The 19,824-nt window shown below is 33.7% G+C and overlaps 1 protein-coding gene across 4 annotated transcripts; it reads left to right on the top strand.

The window, feature by feature from the left end:
* Positions 1 to 1,954: 1,954 nt before the first annotated feature.
* LOC115714703 (pumilio homolog 5) lies at positions 1,955 to 15,135 on the top strand. Of its 4 annotated transcripts, none has more exons than XM_061113319.1 (10): positions 1,956 to 2,167; positions 3,399 to 4,047; positions 5,148 to 6,520; positions 6,606 to 6,747; positions 6,854 to 6,961; positions 8,200 to 8,412; positions 8,499 to 8,609; positions 12,400 to 12,594; positions 12,959 to 13,130; positions 14,697 to 15,135. In XM_061113319.1, exons 1-10 carry the CDS (start codon positions 2,082 to 2,084, stop codon positions 14,723 to 14,725), a joined length of 3,078 nt encoding a protein of 1,025 aa, XP_060969302.1. In that variant the 5' UTR covers positions 1,956 to 2,081; the 3' UTR covers positions 14,726 to 15,135. The 4 variants fall into 4 exon arrangements, with proteins under 4 accessions (XP_060969304.1, XP_060969302.1, XP_060969300.1 ...); XM_061113317.1 differs by having other exon boundaries at positions 1,958 to 2,167; positions 14,694 to 15,135; XM_061113320.1 differs by having other exon boundaries at positions 2,012 to 2,167; positions 3,395 to 4,047; positions 14,694 to 15,135.
* The last annotated feature ends 4,689 nt before the right edge of the window (positions 15,136 to 19,824 follow it).

Below are 19,824 nucleotides of genomic sequence, written 5' to 3'. Positions count from 1 at the left end.
CTTAAACTTTATATGTGTTTAATTTGTCGTTTTAGAAAGTTCTTACTTAGGATGTTAATAAACATACTTGTGAGTAGATCTAAGATCCTGGTAAAATAATTTCCAACAAGCCAAGCAGGCCTGGCTCATCATTCAATCCCCTTAATATTTGGTGGCTTCTTTGCTTAAAGCCGTTATTTCCCCCATGCCACCTTCCTTAATGTTGGTAAGGGTCGACGACCTTTGCTAGTTTGGAATAGTATCTCTTGGGGTAAGGAACTCCTCTTGCCAGGGCTTAAGAAGAAGGTAGGTAACAGTGAAAAAATATCTATATATGATGATCCCTGGGTACTAGGGTATGGTAAGTTGGCCTACCTCAGTGTTCCCTCACATCAAACCAAAATGGTATCCACTCTTATCACTGATAGTGGAGCCTGAGATATTAACCAGCTTCACAACCTTTTCCCCCACGACATTTGCCATGCCATTCTCTCCATCCCCCTCCCCAACACTCACACCAAACTTAATTTACTGGCCCTTCACACCTCATGGAAATTACATGGTCAACTCAGGTTACCACCATGCTCATGCCCTAAACACCCACCAAGAACCTTCCCCTCAAATTCATCTCCCCAACGTAATTGGTGGAAATCTTTTTGGCTATTACTAATTCCCTCCAAGACCAAACACTTTGTTTGGAGGGTCTATCATGATGCTCTTTCCACTCGATCTAAGCTTCAACACCAACGAATCATCCACAATCCAGTCTACCAACCCTGCTAGACGACGGAGGAGACTGTAGCACATGCTCTTTTTGGTTGTTTAACTGTCCAGAAGGTATGAAAATTAACTCCCTTATTTGAATATATTATTAAATATAACATCTTTTCTACTGTTGATATGTTGCATCTTGTCTCTAACACTTTCTTGAGTAGCGATTTCTAATTTTTTTCTTTATTTGTTATGGAAATTATGGCACTGCAGGAATGAACAATTATATCATCAAAAAGTTTCCAACCCACAAGTGATTTTAAACCGAACAACGACTTACATACAACAATACAAGATTCATACTCAGACCCCTACATCTTCCTTAGCACATCTGGCTAGCCTTCCTAGCCCCCACTGGGAGTCGCCTCCACCTGACCATTTGAAATTAAACATTGATACAATACAAGATTTCAAAGCTAGAATGATTTATGGTACGAGATTGTAATGGAGTCATTCTTGCCGCTACGTCTCTTCCTTGGACAAGAGTTTTTTCTCGTCTTCTGACGGAAGCTCTTTCTCTTTAATAAGCTCTTAAATGGTGTATTGAGAAACAGATTGTAAAGTTTTGGTAGACAATCTTAACTATTCTACCAGTACAAATATCCATTTATAGGGTTTTGTGACAGATACTAACAGTTTGTTATCTTCCCTATCTCAAGCTACTGTTAGCTACATGGCACGAGAGGCCAACACAACTCCCCATTTCCTAACAAAGTATGTTTTAGACTTTGATAAAGATGTTATATGGTTTTCTGAAATTTTCTTACTTGTATCCGGGGCTATTAATTTTACATGATACACAGGTTCTTAAAAAAAATATATATTTGAACAGAAAAGATTGTGTAATTTCGTGAATAAACAAACCAAATTTCCAAATGCAATCACATAATTTTACTTTAGTAAAATTCAATTATCCGAACGTAGTCTAACTTTATATATATTTTAAAAAGCCACGTAACATAACTCACTTTCAGTCAGAAACCTAAGTCCAACGCGTGTCCCTGCTCTTATGTAAGCTTGACATTATAAATTTACAAAAACACCCCTCCTCACCGCTGTTAAATTACAATTTTATGAACCAAACAAATTGGCCTTATGGAGAATCATTTGCATACATTTTTGTCATTTTCAAAACCGTATAGAAACCGATATAATATTTTATTTTTAATTTTTTCCATGAAAAAAAAATTTAATAAAAAAATACACAAGAGTCTGTAGCTACAAGCAACATTATATTTTCTCTGTTTTATGAACTAACACACTCTGTTTCCATCTCTCTCTCTTCAAATTTTGTCACTCTTTTTTGTTTCTCTCTCAAAATTCCTTTGTTTATGTTTTTTTCTATTATTCCCAGAAACTCTTACAGGGCTTTTCCACAATACTTGGGTTGTTCGCCCTTTTGCTTTTTCATCCTTTGGTGAGTAATCTCATTATTCTTCTCGTTTAAGTGGTAATAGTCAATTTTCATGCCGGTATTTAATTATATTTCTTAAAATTCTGTTATCACTCAAGATTTTTCTTATTGTTTAAGCTGGTTTTCTGTTTCAAAATTTGACTTTTGGGGTTTGTTTTCGATTTTTTTTTTCTTAAGAGTGAAATTCTATTTGTTGGTTACGCATATTCGTAGAGTTTGTTGGTTTAGGACTAATGGTATTCTTTTGAGGGTTACTGTTAATTTCTATGTATCACGGGTTTTGATTATATGGATTCTTTTATGATAGTGTATTTGATCATTTTATATTGGATGATTCCATTTATGATCGTAGGTGTAAAAATAGTCTTTGCTTTTGATTTACTTCATATATTTATTATACTTTATAGTTACGAATTTACTATTTGAAATCAAAATAGAGATACGAATTATGCGTTGGATTAGTATAATTCTATGAGATATACTCGTATGTGAAATGATCGAATGAGATATACTCTTAACAATTGGTGGTCAGCAGCTTTTAGATTATATATGTGTGTGTCAACACGTAATATGTTAAACTAATTGCCCTTTTTGTGCTTGGAAAGTTGTTCTCTGTATAATAAAATTTCCTTATGATTTTTATTGTGTTATTTGAGAGTATATCGAGATACTTGTTAAAGAGTTCTGTGAAAAATTGGTATTGAATGTGTAGTCGATGAGACTTTGAGTGTTTATGGAGTGGCTGCAATCATAAATCCTCTGTTTGTTAAGAAGAGAAATATATGACTCTTTGAGCTTTTCGATATGGTATCACTGTTGAGCTTTCTTAAACTTCCTTTATTTGGTTCTTTTTATTTATTCTTAAGCATATTTTTTTCTCTTTCATATCTTCATGGCAAAGATTGTTGATGTTTATGGCCCTATTCATAGGATTCTTGCATTCAACTTGAACCTAAAAGTGATGTATTTGGTATAAACGCATTTCTTATCTGCATCAAAATCTACTCTTAAGGGATACCTAGTTCTTGTCATTTGTAAATTCTAATCAGGATGGAGTGGTTTATGCTACTTTGTAAAATCATGACCTGTGTCTTCAACATGTTGACATTACAGTTTGCGATTCTAATTTATTCCTTGAAATTTGTGGAAGAGCTTTGCTGGAAATGTAATGGAAGAACCACTTTTGCTAATGTGATTTTTCTAATTTTATTTTAATAATATACTATCTAGGTAGGATGGCAATGGAGAGTCCTATGAGAGTAGTGGAAAGCAGCAGAGGTACAAAGTGGCCCTCTTCGGAAGATACCACCACCTTTGGATCTCCACTAAGAAGTATGGCAGTAGAGAAATTGGGATTATTTATGAATGATCCCAGTCTACAAAAACACCAAGCAGATTTAGTACCAAATCGAAGTGGTAGTGCTCCACCAAGTATGGAGGGTTCATTTGCAGCCATTAGGAGTCTATTGATTGAACAAAATATTAGTTGGAATTCTAGCTTGGATAATTTAAAAAGCAAATTGCGAAAATTAGAGTCTGAGGAACAAGTGCGGTCCGACCCTGCTTATCTAGCATATTATTTCTCTAACATGAACTTGAATGTGAGGCTTCCTCCACCCATTATTTCAAAGGAAAACCGTGACCTGCTGCTTCACATTCGTAGCTTTAGGAACAATTTGAAATCGACTTCTACGGATGACAGTGGCAATGGATCCTTGCATCTATCACAGCAGTCACTTTCTACTCATAAGGAAGTGGTAGAGGAGGATACTTTACCTTCACAAGGTTCAGAAGATTTAGTAGAAATTATTGCTGCAGATTTGCTTGGAATTGACGGAGTTTCTTCAGCAAGTCGTCATAAAAGTTTGGTTGATCTGATACAGGTATATATTAGTGATATTTTAGTTTCTTTTCATGCACTTTTCGCATTTGTTAATCGCTAGCTCTCGCCAGGCCAAGACTGTTGAGAATTTTCTTTTCACTAGCTGTTCCTTTTTTAGCTTATGAAGATATATATTGTTTCTGTAATGAGTATTAGCTTAGATTAGATGTTACATTTAGGTACTTGATAAAGAGAAATCTTTTGCGCATGATAAAACTTTCAGCTGCTTACTACATGAATGAAAAAGAATTTGTACTTCCATGGTTTTCCCCAATCATATGTACATCCCAATTCTTTGAAGAACAATCCTTTTTTTCTTTCACCTCTTCTTTTGTGCTAATGGATTTTCTTTTTCAAAAATAATTTTAGAAACATTGCTTGCTTTTAATTCTTTCCAAAGTCAGTGAGTTTTAGAAAAAGGTCACATTAAAGGTCTCCTCATCTATTAGTGTTAAGTTGTTTACATCTTTGAGTACTAAGGAAGGATGATTTAACTCGATGATTCTTATATCATGTATTCTTCAAGATATTTAGATATTGTAACATTTAAGCAATTATACTGCAGAAGTGTTTATTGAACTTGTGTGCTAGACTAGCTGAAGCCTCGACAAATATTTCATTAATATATTGAATACAATAGCTGACACGACGACCTTTCTTTGTTTGCCCTGATGAAACAGTTTTAATATATATTGTCTGATTATAAAATATTATTGGCATATTACACATTATTTAATTAGTTTAAGGATTTAAGAAAACAAAGAGTCACTGGAAAAACCATATTAGAATGTAGAAGCGTACATCCAAACAAACAAACAAAAAAAATAAACTTAATTGTCTGAGATCTTTAACCACCTTCTGTTTTTCCCAGTCAAAGTCAGTACCATTAGATTGTAAGGGGGGACTTGAGAAAGACTGATGCATAGCTTTGGTAACTTGGGTGTTAGTATGTGGTCATTAGTATGCCATATTTGGACAAGTTCTCTTTAGAGTGTATGTGGGGTAGGTGATTGTATAAGATGTGGTCCAGAGTTGTTCGATTCAGTGTTTTTCTCAATTTTAATTTTGTGATCATGCTTACTTTCACTTTGTTGGTTGTAGGAGGACTTCCCTCGCACGCCATCTCCTGTGTATAATCAAACTCGTTCCTCAAGCCATGCAACAACAGACGAACCAGTTGATAAGATATTGGAACCTAATTCAAGCAATATTGATTCTTCTGAGATAAAATCTCCAGATTCACATGCCAGTATGTTGACATCCACGGATGGTTCTTTGTCTGTTCCTCTTCGAAGCTCGTTGCATTCTGATGAAACAGGAAGTTTGCAACAAGATGAAACTAATGATAAGTATGTTAGTTTAGATGATACTGCATCAGCTAGTGGAATATTTCAGTTGGCCACTTCCAGAATTGAGTCAAAAACTAATTTAAAGACTGAACTCCATCAAGAGGAGCAACGTTCTTATATAAAGAATGTCGCAAAAGTGCCTTTGTCTGGGCAACAAGGCAGCTCAAATCAGCTTCAGGGGTTCCAAGGTCAATGGATTTCTCAAGGAATGAATAATTTTGGTACTTATATGGAAAAAGGACCCTGTAGTCATCCCAACTTCCCTGTTGAAATGCAGCCATCTTTGCACGCACCTGGATATACACCTCCTTTGTATGCAACGGCAGCAACATATATGGCTTCAGGAAATCCATTTTATACTAATATGCAGCAGTCCAATTTATATGCTCAACAGTATAATTTACCTGGATATGCCATGGGTTCTACACTTCTTCAGCCATTAATGGCTGGGTATCCTTCTCATGGTGCACTTCCAGTGCCATTTGGTGCTACTTCTAGTCCAAGATTCATTGGTCAAACTGGTAATGTTCAAACAGGACACGGTATTCCTCATGTGAGTGATTTGCAACACCCAAGTGAATTTTATGGGCGGCTTGGTTCAATGCCGCAACCTTCTTTTGTGAATCCTCTTCATATGCAATACTATCCATCCTCGGTGCATGACTTGTATGGTAGTTCAGTTCAACATGGTCAGTTGGACCCAAGGGGTATAACTAGTAGTCCATTTACACAACAAGACTCCTCTTTCTCTAGTTACATAGGTGATCAGAAGTTCCACTCTCCAACACATGGAAGCATGAGCATCTCTCCAAGAAAAATTGAAATTAGTGGTAATGGAAAGTTTCCTTTCATGGGTGTCATGACACAATTTCCAACCTCTCCTCTTGCTAGTCCAATAGTACCATCATCTCCAGTTGGTGGAGCAAATCATTTTGGTCGACATACTGAAATGAGGTTTCCACAAGGTTCAATCAGAAACCCTGGAATATATCCTGGATTTCAAGGAAAAAGAGGCTTTCAATGTGCTGATGATCAGAAGAAGTTATCTTTTCTGGAAGAATTAAAATCAAGCAATTCTCCCAAACTTGGACTCTCTGATATGGAAGGACGCATTCTTGAGTTCAGGTATGTCCTGTGTTTGCTTGATCTCAAAATATAATTGACAATCTCCTGTATGGAAAAATAATTTCTCACTTGTGTTTAACTTCAGTATTGATCAACATGGGAGTCGGTTTATTCAGCAGAAGCTTGAACATTGCAGTGCTGAAGAGAAAGCATCTGTCTTCAAAGAAGTTGTTCCATACGCTTCAAAGTTAATGACTGATGTTTTTGGAAACTATGTTATTCAAAAAGTATGATTCCAAATCTTTCCTTATTTTTATTTAGCTATAACGCTAGACTAGTGATCTCCACAGATGTTTTAAAAAAATCATTTTGACTTTTGACTTATTGTTTCAGTTTTTTGAGCTTGGAAGTCCTGAGCAAAGAAAGGAGATAGCAAATCAACTTTCTGGACAGATGCTAACTTTGAGTTTGCAGATGTATGGTTGTCGTGTGATCCAGAAGGTATGTTCAATTTTAAAATGCTTATGTGAAACTAAAGATATTTATCACAAAGTTCCAGCGCATGCTGATATATCCTATGCTATTTTTCTTTTTAAAAGATCGTGCTTATCTTGTGTTAGCCTGATGTGTTCTTTTTGATTGTATATTTATACATATATTTTGGTCTGATTGATATAATTTGCTAATGTCTTAGTTACTCATGTGCCATGAGAAGATTAGGTTTCACCAGGTTTTGGTGTTTTGAATTTCTTTTGTTACCCCTTTTCCAAGACTCTTGTTAGGATACGACATTGGCCAAGTATGTGATTGGTTAGTAGTATATAACTACTTGGGCATCCTCATCTCTTAGAGTAGCTTTTGAGAGTGAGTTCTACCTAAGTAGTTGTATCAAGTGGTATTAGAGCCATGCACCCTCGAGTGGGACCGATGTCGCGGAAGGGGCGACTTGTGGATTAGGCCCAGAGTAGGCCACTGTAGAGTGGGCCGCCGTGGACGTCGGCTCCAAAGGGGGGTGTAACGTTAGGATCGCACATTGGCAAAGTATGAGATTGGTTAGTAGTATATAACTACTTGGGCACCCTCATCTCTTATAGCTTTTGGCATTTGATAAGTTCTTTTTTGGATAGAATTAACCTATGTAATTAAGACAATAGGATAGCTGAAACTCTTGCAGAAACTTTGTTAAATTGATGGACAAAATTACAAATCACAAGCTTCCAAGAGGCTTGTTCTCTCCTATTCCAATCTGTTTAAGAGGATTGGGGCTCTCCACAATGAGTCTCAGCTCTAACCAATTTTCTTTTTACCTTTGTAAGAGACTCTCTCCCCTTATATACTTTATGGTGCCCTAAAATAATTGCCTTTGCTGAAGTCTTGTTGTCTTTGAGGCTTTGCCTTGTCAGCTTCTTTGATTTCTTTGCTTTATGACTAGTTAGAATGGTATGGAGCTGCCAATTGAGACTAGCTCAATTGGTTAGGATTTAATCAGCTTGTGTGTGTGCGCAAGAGGGGATGTATTTAAATCCTAAAATGGGTGCATGTGTATTTCTCTTGGTATTTGGACATATTTTAATAGAGAAAGAGACTGCCCATAGAGCTGCTTACTCATACTGTGGAATTTGGCTTCGATTCTTTCTTTTCATTTTTGTGTTCTGTGAAGTACAGAGTATAAAACTAACATTTTGTGTTGGACAATGGTGTTGCGGAATAACCTTGTCATTTTGGTTATGGATTTGTAGGCTCTTGACGTTATTGAGGTTGGTCAAAAGACACATCTGGTGCAAGAACTTGATGGCCATGTCATGACATGTGTACATGATCAAAATGGAAATCATGTCATCCAGAAATGTATTGAATGTGTCCCAGCAGAACAAATTGGATTTATTATATCTGCTTTCAAAGGACATGTTGCCAACCTTGCTACTCACCCCTACGGTTGCCGTGTCATACAGGTAAATCATGTTGTCTTCAGGTTTTAATACTAAATCAGATTTGATTTTTTGTGTTTAAGATTTTGTCATATTTTGGCTTGTGGCAGAGAGTTTTGGAGTACTGTTCAGATGACCTCCAATGCCGATGTGTCATAAATGAAATACTGGAGTCTGCTAGTATTCTTGCTCAAGATCAATATGGCAATTATGTTACCCAGGTTGGCTTTCTTTATTTTTATGCTTCTCTAGTTTACCTTAATATAAGTTAAGAATTTTCTTCATTGAATAAGTGCGTCTGGTTCTATAAATTTCTTGTTAGACAGAGGAAGCAGGTGGATCCCTCAGTACTATCAATTTGATCTGTTTTTAAGTTTCTATTCTTAGAAGTTAGATTTGCTTTTTCAAACAGCCTTTAGCTGAAAATGTTGGTAAGTATAATAAAACAAATAACAATGCATTTAAATGATTGCTGCATTTGGCTCTAAATTTCAATAGGTTTTCATAGATTAGTTAAGATGATTGATGATATAGGTAGTGTTCAGTCTATATATCACTTTGTTTAGCTAGTGTTATGCTCTGGAAGAAATCTTGTTCATGCTTGATGTTACTTCCTTCCCATATGTTTCGTTAATGTTTTCCTGTTGGTTTTCTTGATTATGCTTGCCCCATTTGGTTGTCTCCTTTTTTTTTCCCCATTAAAGAGTTGGTCCTGTCAAACTCCTTCCATGCACCCACCTGTCACAGTGGTTGTTGTGTAGATATTTGATAGGCCTTAGTTATTAAATAAGGGGTATAAGGGTAATTGTAATCGGGTAATAGTACTATATATGAGTGAATACTGAAGGAAAAAAAGGGTGTGAAGAATTTGGGCTTAGTTTGTAACTTTGGGAGAGAACCAGGCTCTCGAAATCCTGGGTTTTAATGAAAGGCATTCCGCCATTTTTATCCAAACACTACTACTTTTTCTCTATTTTCTGCAATTGATTAATCCTGATAGGAAAATACCTATCAAATGGTATCAGAGCACAAGTCCATGGGACCTGAGAAGGACACTAATATGGAGCTACTGGGTGTAAGAATGGAAGTCTTACGCTCAGAAATTCAGAAGGAGATTTCAGACGTTAGATCTCAGTTGGAAAAAGAGGTTTCGGAAACACGAGCTGAAATTCAGCGCGTGCCAGAGATAATGATGGCTCAGTTAACCCGTTTCTTTGCAGCAGGAAAAGAGATGGTGGAGATAGTCACCGCCAGCAACAAAATTTGTCCTCGATTCGTGCACGGGGATAGCTCTTTGTCCTCAACTCCGACGGAACCAGAGGTTCGATTTCCTCCATCGATGATGGCTACTGCCATCAATGAGTTTCAGCCTCAATCAGTAAACAGGGACGGATCATCTTCCTCAATTACAATCGAACCGGAGATTCGATTTCGTCGATCGCCAATACCTCAAAGCCAGTGTCCTCCCCAACCTTCCCCACACCCGAATCCATACCCCCACGCCCAATTCCCACCACTAGGAGGTAAGGAGACGTCACTTCTCAGAGGCGAACAACCCCGAACACGTCCATTCCAACACCAACTAGCAGAACCGAAGATAAGTTGTGAGCACACAGATAACAAATCCCGACAAGCTTGCAGACGTGAGGAGGAGATGGTGCAGCTTGAGGGTGAACCACCACCGAAATTGATGGTGGTAGATTGGCAAGAGATGGAGCGACTTCGAGCTGAGCATAAATCGTTTGGGAATGTGTCGTGCTATACTCGGGTGAGCCATATGGACTATAGTCCCATTTTTCTTTCTGATTCGAGGTCCAATCGATGCGCACCTGAGCCTCATCGACGCACACCGGAGTCGGAGAGGGAAGAGACATGTGAATCGGTACAGGAGAAGAACTTGAACTGCGAAGGAGAAGATGGAGATGAAGATGATGTCGGACGACATGGCAACAAACAACCTGTTAATCATCTCGAGTCTCCAACAAAAATGGGGGAAGTTAAAGTGTCGAATCACAATTCTCAATTAATGATCATCTCTAAAAAAACAGTAAAGAATATATCCAGAATTCAGCGATCCATTCTAGCAACGAAGCTTGCAAAGTCGGAGATGCACGAGCAGCCCCTGACATCGCCAAAGAAGAAACAGCTGCTGGAAACAATGCCGGAGAAGAAAGAGACGCAGGAAGGGCTCCTTTCACGTGCTTTGGCTAGGGCTTTTCTCACTGTGTGGGATCCGGGCCTGGGCCAATCTAATTTTGAGATTTTACTTACTCCAATTTGGACCCAAAGCATACTTTGTACAACTCCCCTAAGTAAAGAAAATAGCCCATTATTCAAGTGTTATGGGCCAATTATTTGGGGTCCACATCAAATGGAGGAATCCCAAATTTCTGAACGTTTGGAATTTGATGAACGACCTCTCTATCTCACGAGCTTCATACACCATGGACGGTCGGCAACGGAACCGCGACTACCAAATTTTCCCAAGAAATGGTGCAAAGGATGGCAAGGGATGGTCTGTTGTGCCATGGGGAGGGTAAGAGTGGACCGACAAAATGGACTTTGTCTTCTCCACCCTATGGGATTTTCTCATAGAGAGACACGTGACGTTGAAAGAGTTGTACTATGGGAAATGGTAGAGTCCAAGCAGAACAAAACAAGTATACTGAAGCTTGATGAACAGTCAGAAAGTTTAATGGGAGGTATGCTTAGTAATTATCACCTTGAGAATCTGAATTTTATTGTTAACAAGTTACGAAGGGGAACAATTGTTGTTTTCAAGCTGGGATTTTTACAGAATGATCAACAAATTTATGGGCCACTATTTATTCTTGCTGTGCCATTCTTCATATTGACGAACTGGGCAAAAGAATTCAAAAAGTGGTTCCCAGAGATGCATATTCTCAATGAAAGAGTTGGCATCACCATAAAGTTAAAGGAATTGTTGAGTATATGAGAAGAAGCTTTGAAAAATACAACAGTCTTTTCAATGATTAGGTGGTGTTATCTGATGGTTAATGAAGAGCATAAGCTCAAAATGAGTGGAGCACAGCTGTCTACAACTCTTTTGGAATTTAGCACTAAGAATAAATTGTTAGTAAGGGGTATTCTATTACATAATAATGAAGACAAATCGTGGGTCCAACTTCATTTTTTTTATCAGGATAAATTCAAAACTTTGGTCTCACAAAAGCTAATAACGATATTACTTGATTGGGTTGTAGACAAAAGACGAGCATGGGAGGAGCAGTTCGAACTCATCAGCTCCATTTCTAACATTGGATTGATCATACTCTGTGTAGTTCTTGCTCGCCTGTTTTATTGTTCAAGTTTGGTAATACAACTGGGAGTATCTGCTTGGTTGCGCCAACCCCGAGATACCAATTTGAAGCCTATCTTCCTTGCTGCCATATTTCAACAGTCACATGTTTATCCTACCAAAGGAAGGAATATGACTTTGCTCAATTGGTTCTTCGAGCGAGGTCGACTTATTGAAAGGACGGTCCTAAGCTTGAACAATTGGCATTTATTGGCTTGGTTCTTTGACAGAGGACGAGTAAAGTCTGAGACTACACTCAGAGTTGATCTTCTTCACCTTGAGGACAAGGTGAATTTTAGGCGGCCGGTATTGATAGGCCTTAGTTATTAAATAAGGGGTATAAGGGTAATTGTAATCGGGTAATAGTACTATATATGAGTGAATACTGAAGGAAAAAAAGGGTGTGAAGAATTTGGGCTTAGTTTGTAACTTTGGGAGAGAACCAGGCTCTCGAAATCCTGGGTTTTAGTGAAAGGCATTCTGCCATTTTTATCCAAACACTACTACTTTTTCTCTATTTTCTGCAATTGATTAATCCTGATAGGAAAATACCTATCAATATTTAGCAACAGTATCTATTGAAAACAAAAAAACTAATAATATATAATTCATTTTAAGTTTATGCTATTTTTTCTATTGATGTTAGTTTTTTGTTTTCGAGTCTAATATGGAGTGCATGTGATTGCTTGCAGTATCTCCTAGTGCAGGGAAAGCCTTGTGAGCGGAGCCAAATTATTAGCAAGTTAACCGGGATAATTGTACAAATGAGCATGCACAAGTATGCATCAAATGTTGTTGAGAAGTGTTTGGAGCATGGCAATACTGAGGAGAGGGAGCTCTTGATCGAGGAGATTTTGGGAGTGTCGGAGGAAAATGATAGTTTACTGGTATGACAAATAAAGTATACTGCATATATGATACAAGAGTATAATTCATTATATTACATTGATAACAGAATTAATATTCACCTCTTTTACCACTGGTACTTTGCTTTGGCCTTACCATTTAGGTGAGTCAATGAGAAGAAGTGTATACTCTGTTTGGACATTAAATGCCTGTCTGAAGTTTCTCTCGACTCTTCATCGGCATTCCAAACAGATTTTAAAAGAATTTTCCAATTTTTTATTTTTATTTTTTAAAAAATTACTTTGTTCATGAATATAATTTTGTGATGACTGGAACACCCTATAAGCTAATTGGTGTATAAGTTTCAGAACATACTAAAATTTGTTGTTTGCTTCCTATATCTAGACAATGATGAAGGACCAATTTGCTAATTATGTGGTGCAAAAGATGTTTGAGAAAAGCAATGACAGACAGCGAGCAATATTGCTGAATCGCACAAGAGCCCATCTTGCTGCTCTCAGGAAATATACGTATGGAAAACACATAGTTGCTCGATTTGAACAGCTATGTGGAGAAGGTGCGCCAATTTCCTATTTTCATTGACATCTGATATGTTCTCAAATTTAGCTACTCTAATTATCATTGTGCTGATATTTCTTTTATTGTGCTTCTCTTAGTTCTCTATTATATATTATATGCCTCTTGATTTTTTGATTCACTTAATACTAGCAAGATACTGGAATTTGATTTGATTAGACAATTTTTCTCGTGTCTTTTTGTTGTGAAATAAGAGAACATATTAAAATAATAATCCAACCACCAAAATAAACCACCTAAACTTAAACCAGATAATTTAGTCACAATTTAGAATAGTTTAATACACTTTCTCCTTCTTCATATCTATCATTAGGATACCATCTCATCTTCTCATAACTATTATTTACAAATAATCAAGTCCATTTCTTGTTTGTTCTCTTATTTTGTATAATTGGATCCAATGGTATTCTATTTTTTATGTAGTTCAAATTCAAAGTTATTTTAGTTATGGATCTAGGAAAAGGGAGGTAAAGAGGCATAGTAAGGCACTTGAGTTTGATTGAATTTGGCATATCCCTAATTATTTTAGATAACCTTTACATATACTGGTAGGGTAACAATAATACTACAAACAAGTTTCTACATCATCTTAAGAATATGACACACCAACACCTCCCAACGGTATCCACATTGAGATCTTGAACAGCATGACATAAATTGATTTCATATGTAGAATTGCCTGTGATAGTAGAATATTTGCCATGATACAAGCAACTCACCACTTTCCATCAATGGCCATCATACTGTTATTATATTAACCTAATTTTCACCTTATAACTCTTCCTCCTTGATGACCCATTGTTCTGTTCTTCTCGAAACATCGATGCTAGTGTGTGTAACCACTTAACTTGTGGTGTTGGTGTATTATATTTTTTTTTTTCAGTGTGAGAAATGAGGAATTTCATCTCATGTCCTAAAAGGTTGCGTTTGGATATATGCAGTAGCACCTGTGTTATGTACTCTCTTCCTCAGTTTTCATTTCTTCTTCTAGGAACTCAAAATCTTGAAGAAGATGAAAGTTATGGTCTTTAATCATGTGTTCATTTAAGCGTTTAGCTTTTATAGTTTAGAATATATAGAAGGTTTTGATGCATTGTATCATAATCCATTACAATATTTATTGGCCGAAGTGTTGATAGATGACAAGAATAAATTAATGTTTCTTCAAAAAACAACTGTTGGTTCTTTGGTTCTCCATTCAAGTAGGCAAGTATCATGACAAGAAAGGAAGAAAGAAATAAATCAATTGGCAGATACCATTTGTCTAAAACAACTTAGTTGAAATCACTCCCAAAAGATAAGCCTAGAGAAGGGTGCCTAAGTACTTATATACCACTAACTAACCAATCCCCATATTTAGTCGATCCTAACAATGAGCTAAGGTTTCAAGGAGAGGAATTTTCAAGTAGCTTGTGGTTTTAGAAATACTTTATTATCCAAAAGTTTATTGGATTTGTTGGAATATTAACATGATTGAAAAAGGAAAATTGTGAAAGAAGGATGATGATGATTTTGTAATTGTTTTTTTAAAAATTGAATGCAGAAGGCCAGACATCAGAATCTGAAAGTGCTTAATCTGGAATTTCTTTTGATATAGAAGCTGAAGGTCGACTAAAATGGTTGCAGAAACATCAGGTTAGGAGCTTTCTAATGCAAATGTTTAAAACTTGAGATGGGCAAGCATTATTTCTTGCAAAACTACTCTACTTCATTAGTATTCTGTTTATCACTAATTAGCATTTTCTTTGTAAGCAAATGTAAGCATTGTGTATTTTTTTTCTTTTTTTTTTGCAAGGGTAAGTATTGTTTCTTAGATTCAAAATATTATGTTTGTATACAGGTGTATAGGGAGTGAGTGTTGGTCCATAGAGTTAAATATAATCTGTTTAGTATTTGTTTACATCGTTTTATATAGGATGAGGACTTGAATTTCTTTTAATCCAACTTTAAATTTTTTCTAATAAAATAGAACAATTTTTTGATAAGATTTACACTAAACTAAACACAAAATATTAATTTCATTCAATGTCAATGCTACGTTTTATGATATATTTATATGTTTTGATATTTTAATTTGATTTTTTTTTTATTTTATTTAATATATTCTAGCTAAAATTTATGAACTTATTTTGGGAATCTTCTAATTGTTGAAATAAGTATTTATTTTTTTTGTTAGAATTATAAATTTGTTAATTATAAATATATTAAAAGAAAAAACATGTTCAATTTTATTCATAAATGTCTAATTTCCTCATTTTTTTTTTCTTATACCAATTACTTATAGGGAAAATTTCATTAGTACACGTAATAGATATTTTAATAACATAATTGACGTCCATTAATTTAATATCCTTTTATTAACGTGACACATCAGTATCCTTACTGTAAATCAAAATAAGCCTATATCAGTATCCTAAACACAAAACATGCACCACATTCTTCCTCTAATTAAGGGACTAATTAATGGGTCCTTTGAAAACACATTAACCATAATACTGAGAACAAAATCTTTAAATTTATAACAAAAAAAGAATATCAAAATCTCAACTTGAATCATTCTCACAAAAAAAAAAAAAAAACTCCATTAACGAACAAAAAAAGCTTCGTTCACAAATAACACAACATCGATCAATCCTTTATAACCAAAATCATTTTTCAGACTACCGACAAGATCTACAAAATCGTCTTACTGCGATCATATATAAGATCAAAGTCACAATTTGAAACCATTCTCACCAACAAAAACTCTATTAACGAACAAAAAAAGCTTCGATTATGGTCGCCACAAGATCGATCATGAGTTCAATACCGAAACTGTTCCTCAAACTACCAAAAATACCTAAAAATTAGAGACGGAATCATTGTTAGACATAGGAACAACTCAATCGATACTTTTAAAAAAATTGATCCAAAACTTGCTCTCTTTTGTTCTGGTTTTTCTAAAAATAATTCATGCATTTCAAAAGTAACTTTTTAGTTACTTATAATGCTGATAAGAAACCAATTAGTTACTTTTGAGTAAAAAAAATTGTTGTTATTATTGTTTCATCTTTTCATGATATCTTTTTTAATATACTATAAATAACATCAATCAACTAACGTGCATCTATAATATAATGAACTTTTTCATCCTGAATTCTATTTTTTATTTAATTTTTCTGCATCTTCAAAAAGAATATTTTGGTTACTTATAATGTCGATAAAAAACTAATTAGTTACTTTTACATAAAAAAAATAATTTTATATCATATACTTTGAGATACAATTTGGTTACCTCCAAAACTTATTTGTAAACATCTTAATAATCAAATAGTTATTTTGAAGTTATATTATGATATATCATTTAAAATATACTTGGGCAACCTTATAGTTTATTTTTAAAACTAATGAATTGTCATATAATATAATAAGCTACCATTTTTATATACCAATTATTCTATATAAATTTTTCTTACTTTGAACCTACGTGTTTATTTTTAGATTATATTACATTATTTTGTTGCTTTAAATACTTTTACGTTACTTTTTTTATTTCTCTTTTGTAACAATATTTATGTTACAATATTGTTCAAAAAAAATATTTATGTTACAATAAAATACAATAAACTAAAAAAAAAACTCACATAACAAATAAACGAATAGAATTTGTAAATAAATTAATAAACTTATAAGTTACAACAAGTTATGGTAACGTTTAGTAACACTTTTGTTTTTAAATTTTTTAATCACAAAAATAAAAGTAAAATTTTTGTTTTTAAAATTTTGATTTCAAAAAACAAAATGCGTTCTATAACAACTTTTAGTTTTTAATTTTAAAAATAAAAAATAAAAGTGTGTTCTGTGTAAATTTTATTTTTATTTTCATTTGTTTTGGGTTCGGGTCTGAAACCGTGATCGGGGACCGGGTCGGGTCGACAGTCGAGGCCAGGGTCCAGGTCCGGGTTCCAAGGTCTAGGTTAGAGTTAGAGTCGAAAATATTGATTAAGAAAAAAAGTTGTTTAAAAAAATTTAGAAAGCTATTTTTTTTTTCAAATTTTTTAAAATTTTGATTCTCAACTAAAAAATTGAAAAGTGAAAATATTTTTATTGAGCATGATTTTAGAAAATATTTTTACTTTTCTAATTTTAAAAATAAAAAATTGATTAAAAAAGTTTACCAAACGCACCTTATATTTAATAAACTAATAAGGTACAATAAAGTTAATAAAAGTTTTAAAATGGTACTAATTAATCAGTATATATTTGAGATACATTTTTAGTTTCCTCCAAAACTTATTTGTATACATCTTAATAATGAATTAGTTGTTTTAGGTTATATTATAGTATCTTGTTATTTAAAATACATTCGATTAACTTTCAAGATTATTTTTAAAATTAATGACTTGTCATATAGTTGGTTATGATATCGATAAGATACTAATTAGTTACTTTTAAAACTATATGTTTATTTTTAAATTATATTATGTTGTTTAAAATACTTTCACATTATTATCATAGTATAAATATATATACTTTTACGTTACTTTATTACAATAAATAAAATAAATTACATAGTTTACTAGTAAATGTTTTAGATATCTAAAGTAAGCACCGTTATTTTAAAGTTATATTATAATATCTTAATATTATTAAAGATACATTTTTGATAATCTTAATTTATTGTAAAAATTAATTAATTATCATAGTATAACATAATTTAATTAACTAAATTTTAAAATAAATGTTAATTAAGAGTAAAAAAAAATAAAGAAAGGTAACTAATTAGTATTTGATTAGTATTATGAGTAACCTAATGGTTTCTTTGATTCTCAAAATAGCATAAAAATATATGCTTCCCATATCTTTAAATGTTCACATTGAAGAGTAAATCACAATACTATTTTTTTTAAGCTTATGTAGCTAAAACTTCTTTTTAAAGTTAAAGATGTGAGAGAGAAATAGGAAAGAGAAAATGATTTAAGAGAGGGAAAGATATCTAGCAAGTAAATGTTAATTCTTAAAAAACAAACTTAAAATAAATAAAAATAAATAAATTTTTTATTTTAATAAGATAAAATCTTATAAAATTAAATATTTATTTGAAAAATAAAAAAGTGAGTGTGTGAGACATAGTAATTGATATATATATATTGAGATAATGTACATTAAAAAAAATAAAGTACTGGGCATGTGGATTTCAAAAACGTAACATGTGAGCAAGAAAAATAAAACTAAAAAACGGTATGAAAAGAACGGTAATTTTGATAATTTTAAAAATCACATTATTTATGTAAATAAAATATATTGTAAGGCTCTAAATGTAAATTTTCCTTACTTATAACCATTAGGACTAAATAAATAAAAAGAGAATGCCCGGAAAATGATAAATATTGACTTGCCCACGTATGAAAAGCTTCAACTGAAGCTTTTTTTAAAGATCACCTTACAATCTGAGAATCTCTATTTCGTTGGGTTAAGGTTCATTCCCAAGTATTTCATAGGGAACGACCTCTCTTGAAAAGGCAGCAACTCTAACATGGCTTGTTTCACTTCATTTTGCACCCCAACGAAGTAGAATGTTGACTTGCTCTTGTTTGCTACAAGACCTGAATAGTTACTAAATTCTTGAAAGGCACATTTCCTTTGCAAAAGACAATTAAGTCATCTGACAAAGACTCACTAACTAAATACTCTTAAACATTGAATGGTATCTGAATTTTGTGTTTTTAGAGTGTCGCTTAAGCAGACGAGTTAGAAACTCCATAAATAGAACAAACAGAAGAGGAGAGATGGGATATTTGTGTGAGGCCTTCAACACCTTGAATTGTCCTTGTATTTTACTATTCAGTGCTACGGCATAAGAAGTATCCTAAGGCATAAGAAGTATCCTGCAAACATACCATAATCCATTGAACAAATCGAGTAGAGAAGTGGTACACTCAAATCGATTTTTAACAAGCATCTAGGAAAGATATAGTTCCTCTGATAACCTTTTAACAGACCTGCAAGATTATAATATTGTGAGTAAGTGATTTATCTTTGATTAAGTCTCCTTGATTATCACTCACCAACATTGGTAAAATTTTAGTCAATCTTGTACAAATCACCTTACAGATGCATAGATGCATGCATTTATAGAGGGTGTTGCATCATGTAATTGGCTTGTAACCAATGACACATGAGGGGTTGTCCACTTTTGGAATAAGAGATAAGAGAGTCTTGTTCATTTGATTAGGGAGATAACATTGATAAAAAAAATTAACTAGTATATTGGAAAAAAAAAATGAAATATTTAAAAATTGATTTATGTTTATTTGACAACAAAAAATATTTTTGTTTATTCATGAAAAAATAAAAATGAATGACACAATGATCATCAAAGAATATAAATGAGCAATGAGCAGATGTCATGAAAGTTGTAATAGACAACAAACTATATTAAAAATTTGGAACATAAAGCACATTGGTTAATAAAATAAGTGGTGAAATAAAAATAGAACCAACACAGATAATTTTTCTAGTGGATCCATCTAGTAAGATAACATAATATAATGAAGAATTGGATTTAATATTATGAAATAAATCAAGATGGGGAAACATATGATATGTAGCCCTAATGTCAATTATCGGTTGAGTTTTGAAAATAAAATTGTTTTACCAGAAAAATTAGAAATCATAGGCTAAGATGGTGGAGT

This window comes from Cannabis sativa, chromosome 4 (genome assembly GCF_029168945.1).
Source record: "Cannabis sativa cultivar Pink pepper isolate KNU-18-1 chromosome 4, ASM2916894v1, whole genome shotgun sequence".
NCBI lineage: Eukaryota > Viridiplantae > Streptophyta > Magnoliopsida > Rosales > Cannabaceae > Cannabis > Cannabis sativa.
The sequence above is the reverse complement of the archived record's forward strand: the minus strand, read 5'-3'. Positions and strand labels throughout refer to the sequence as shown.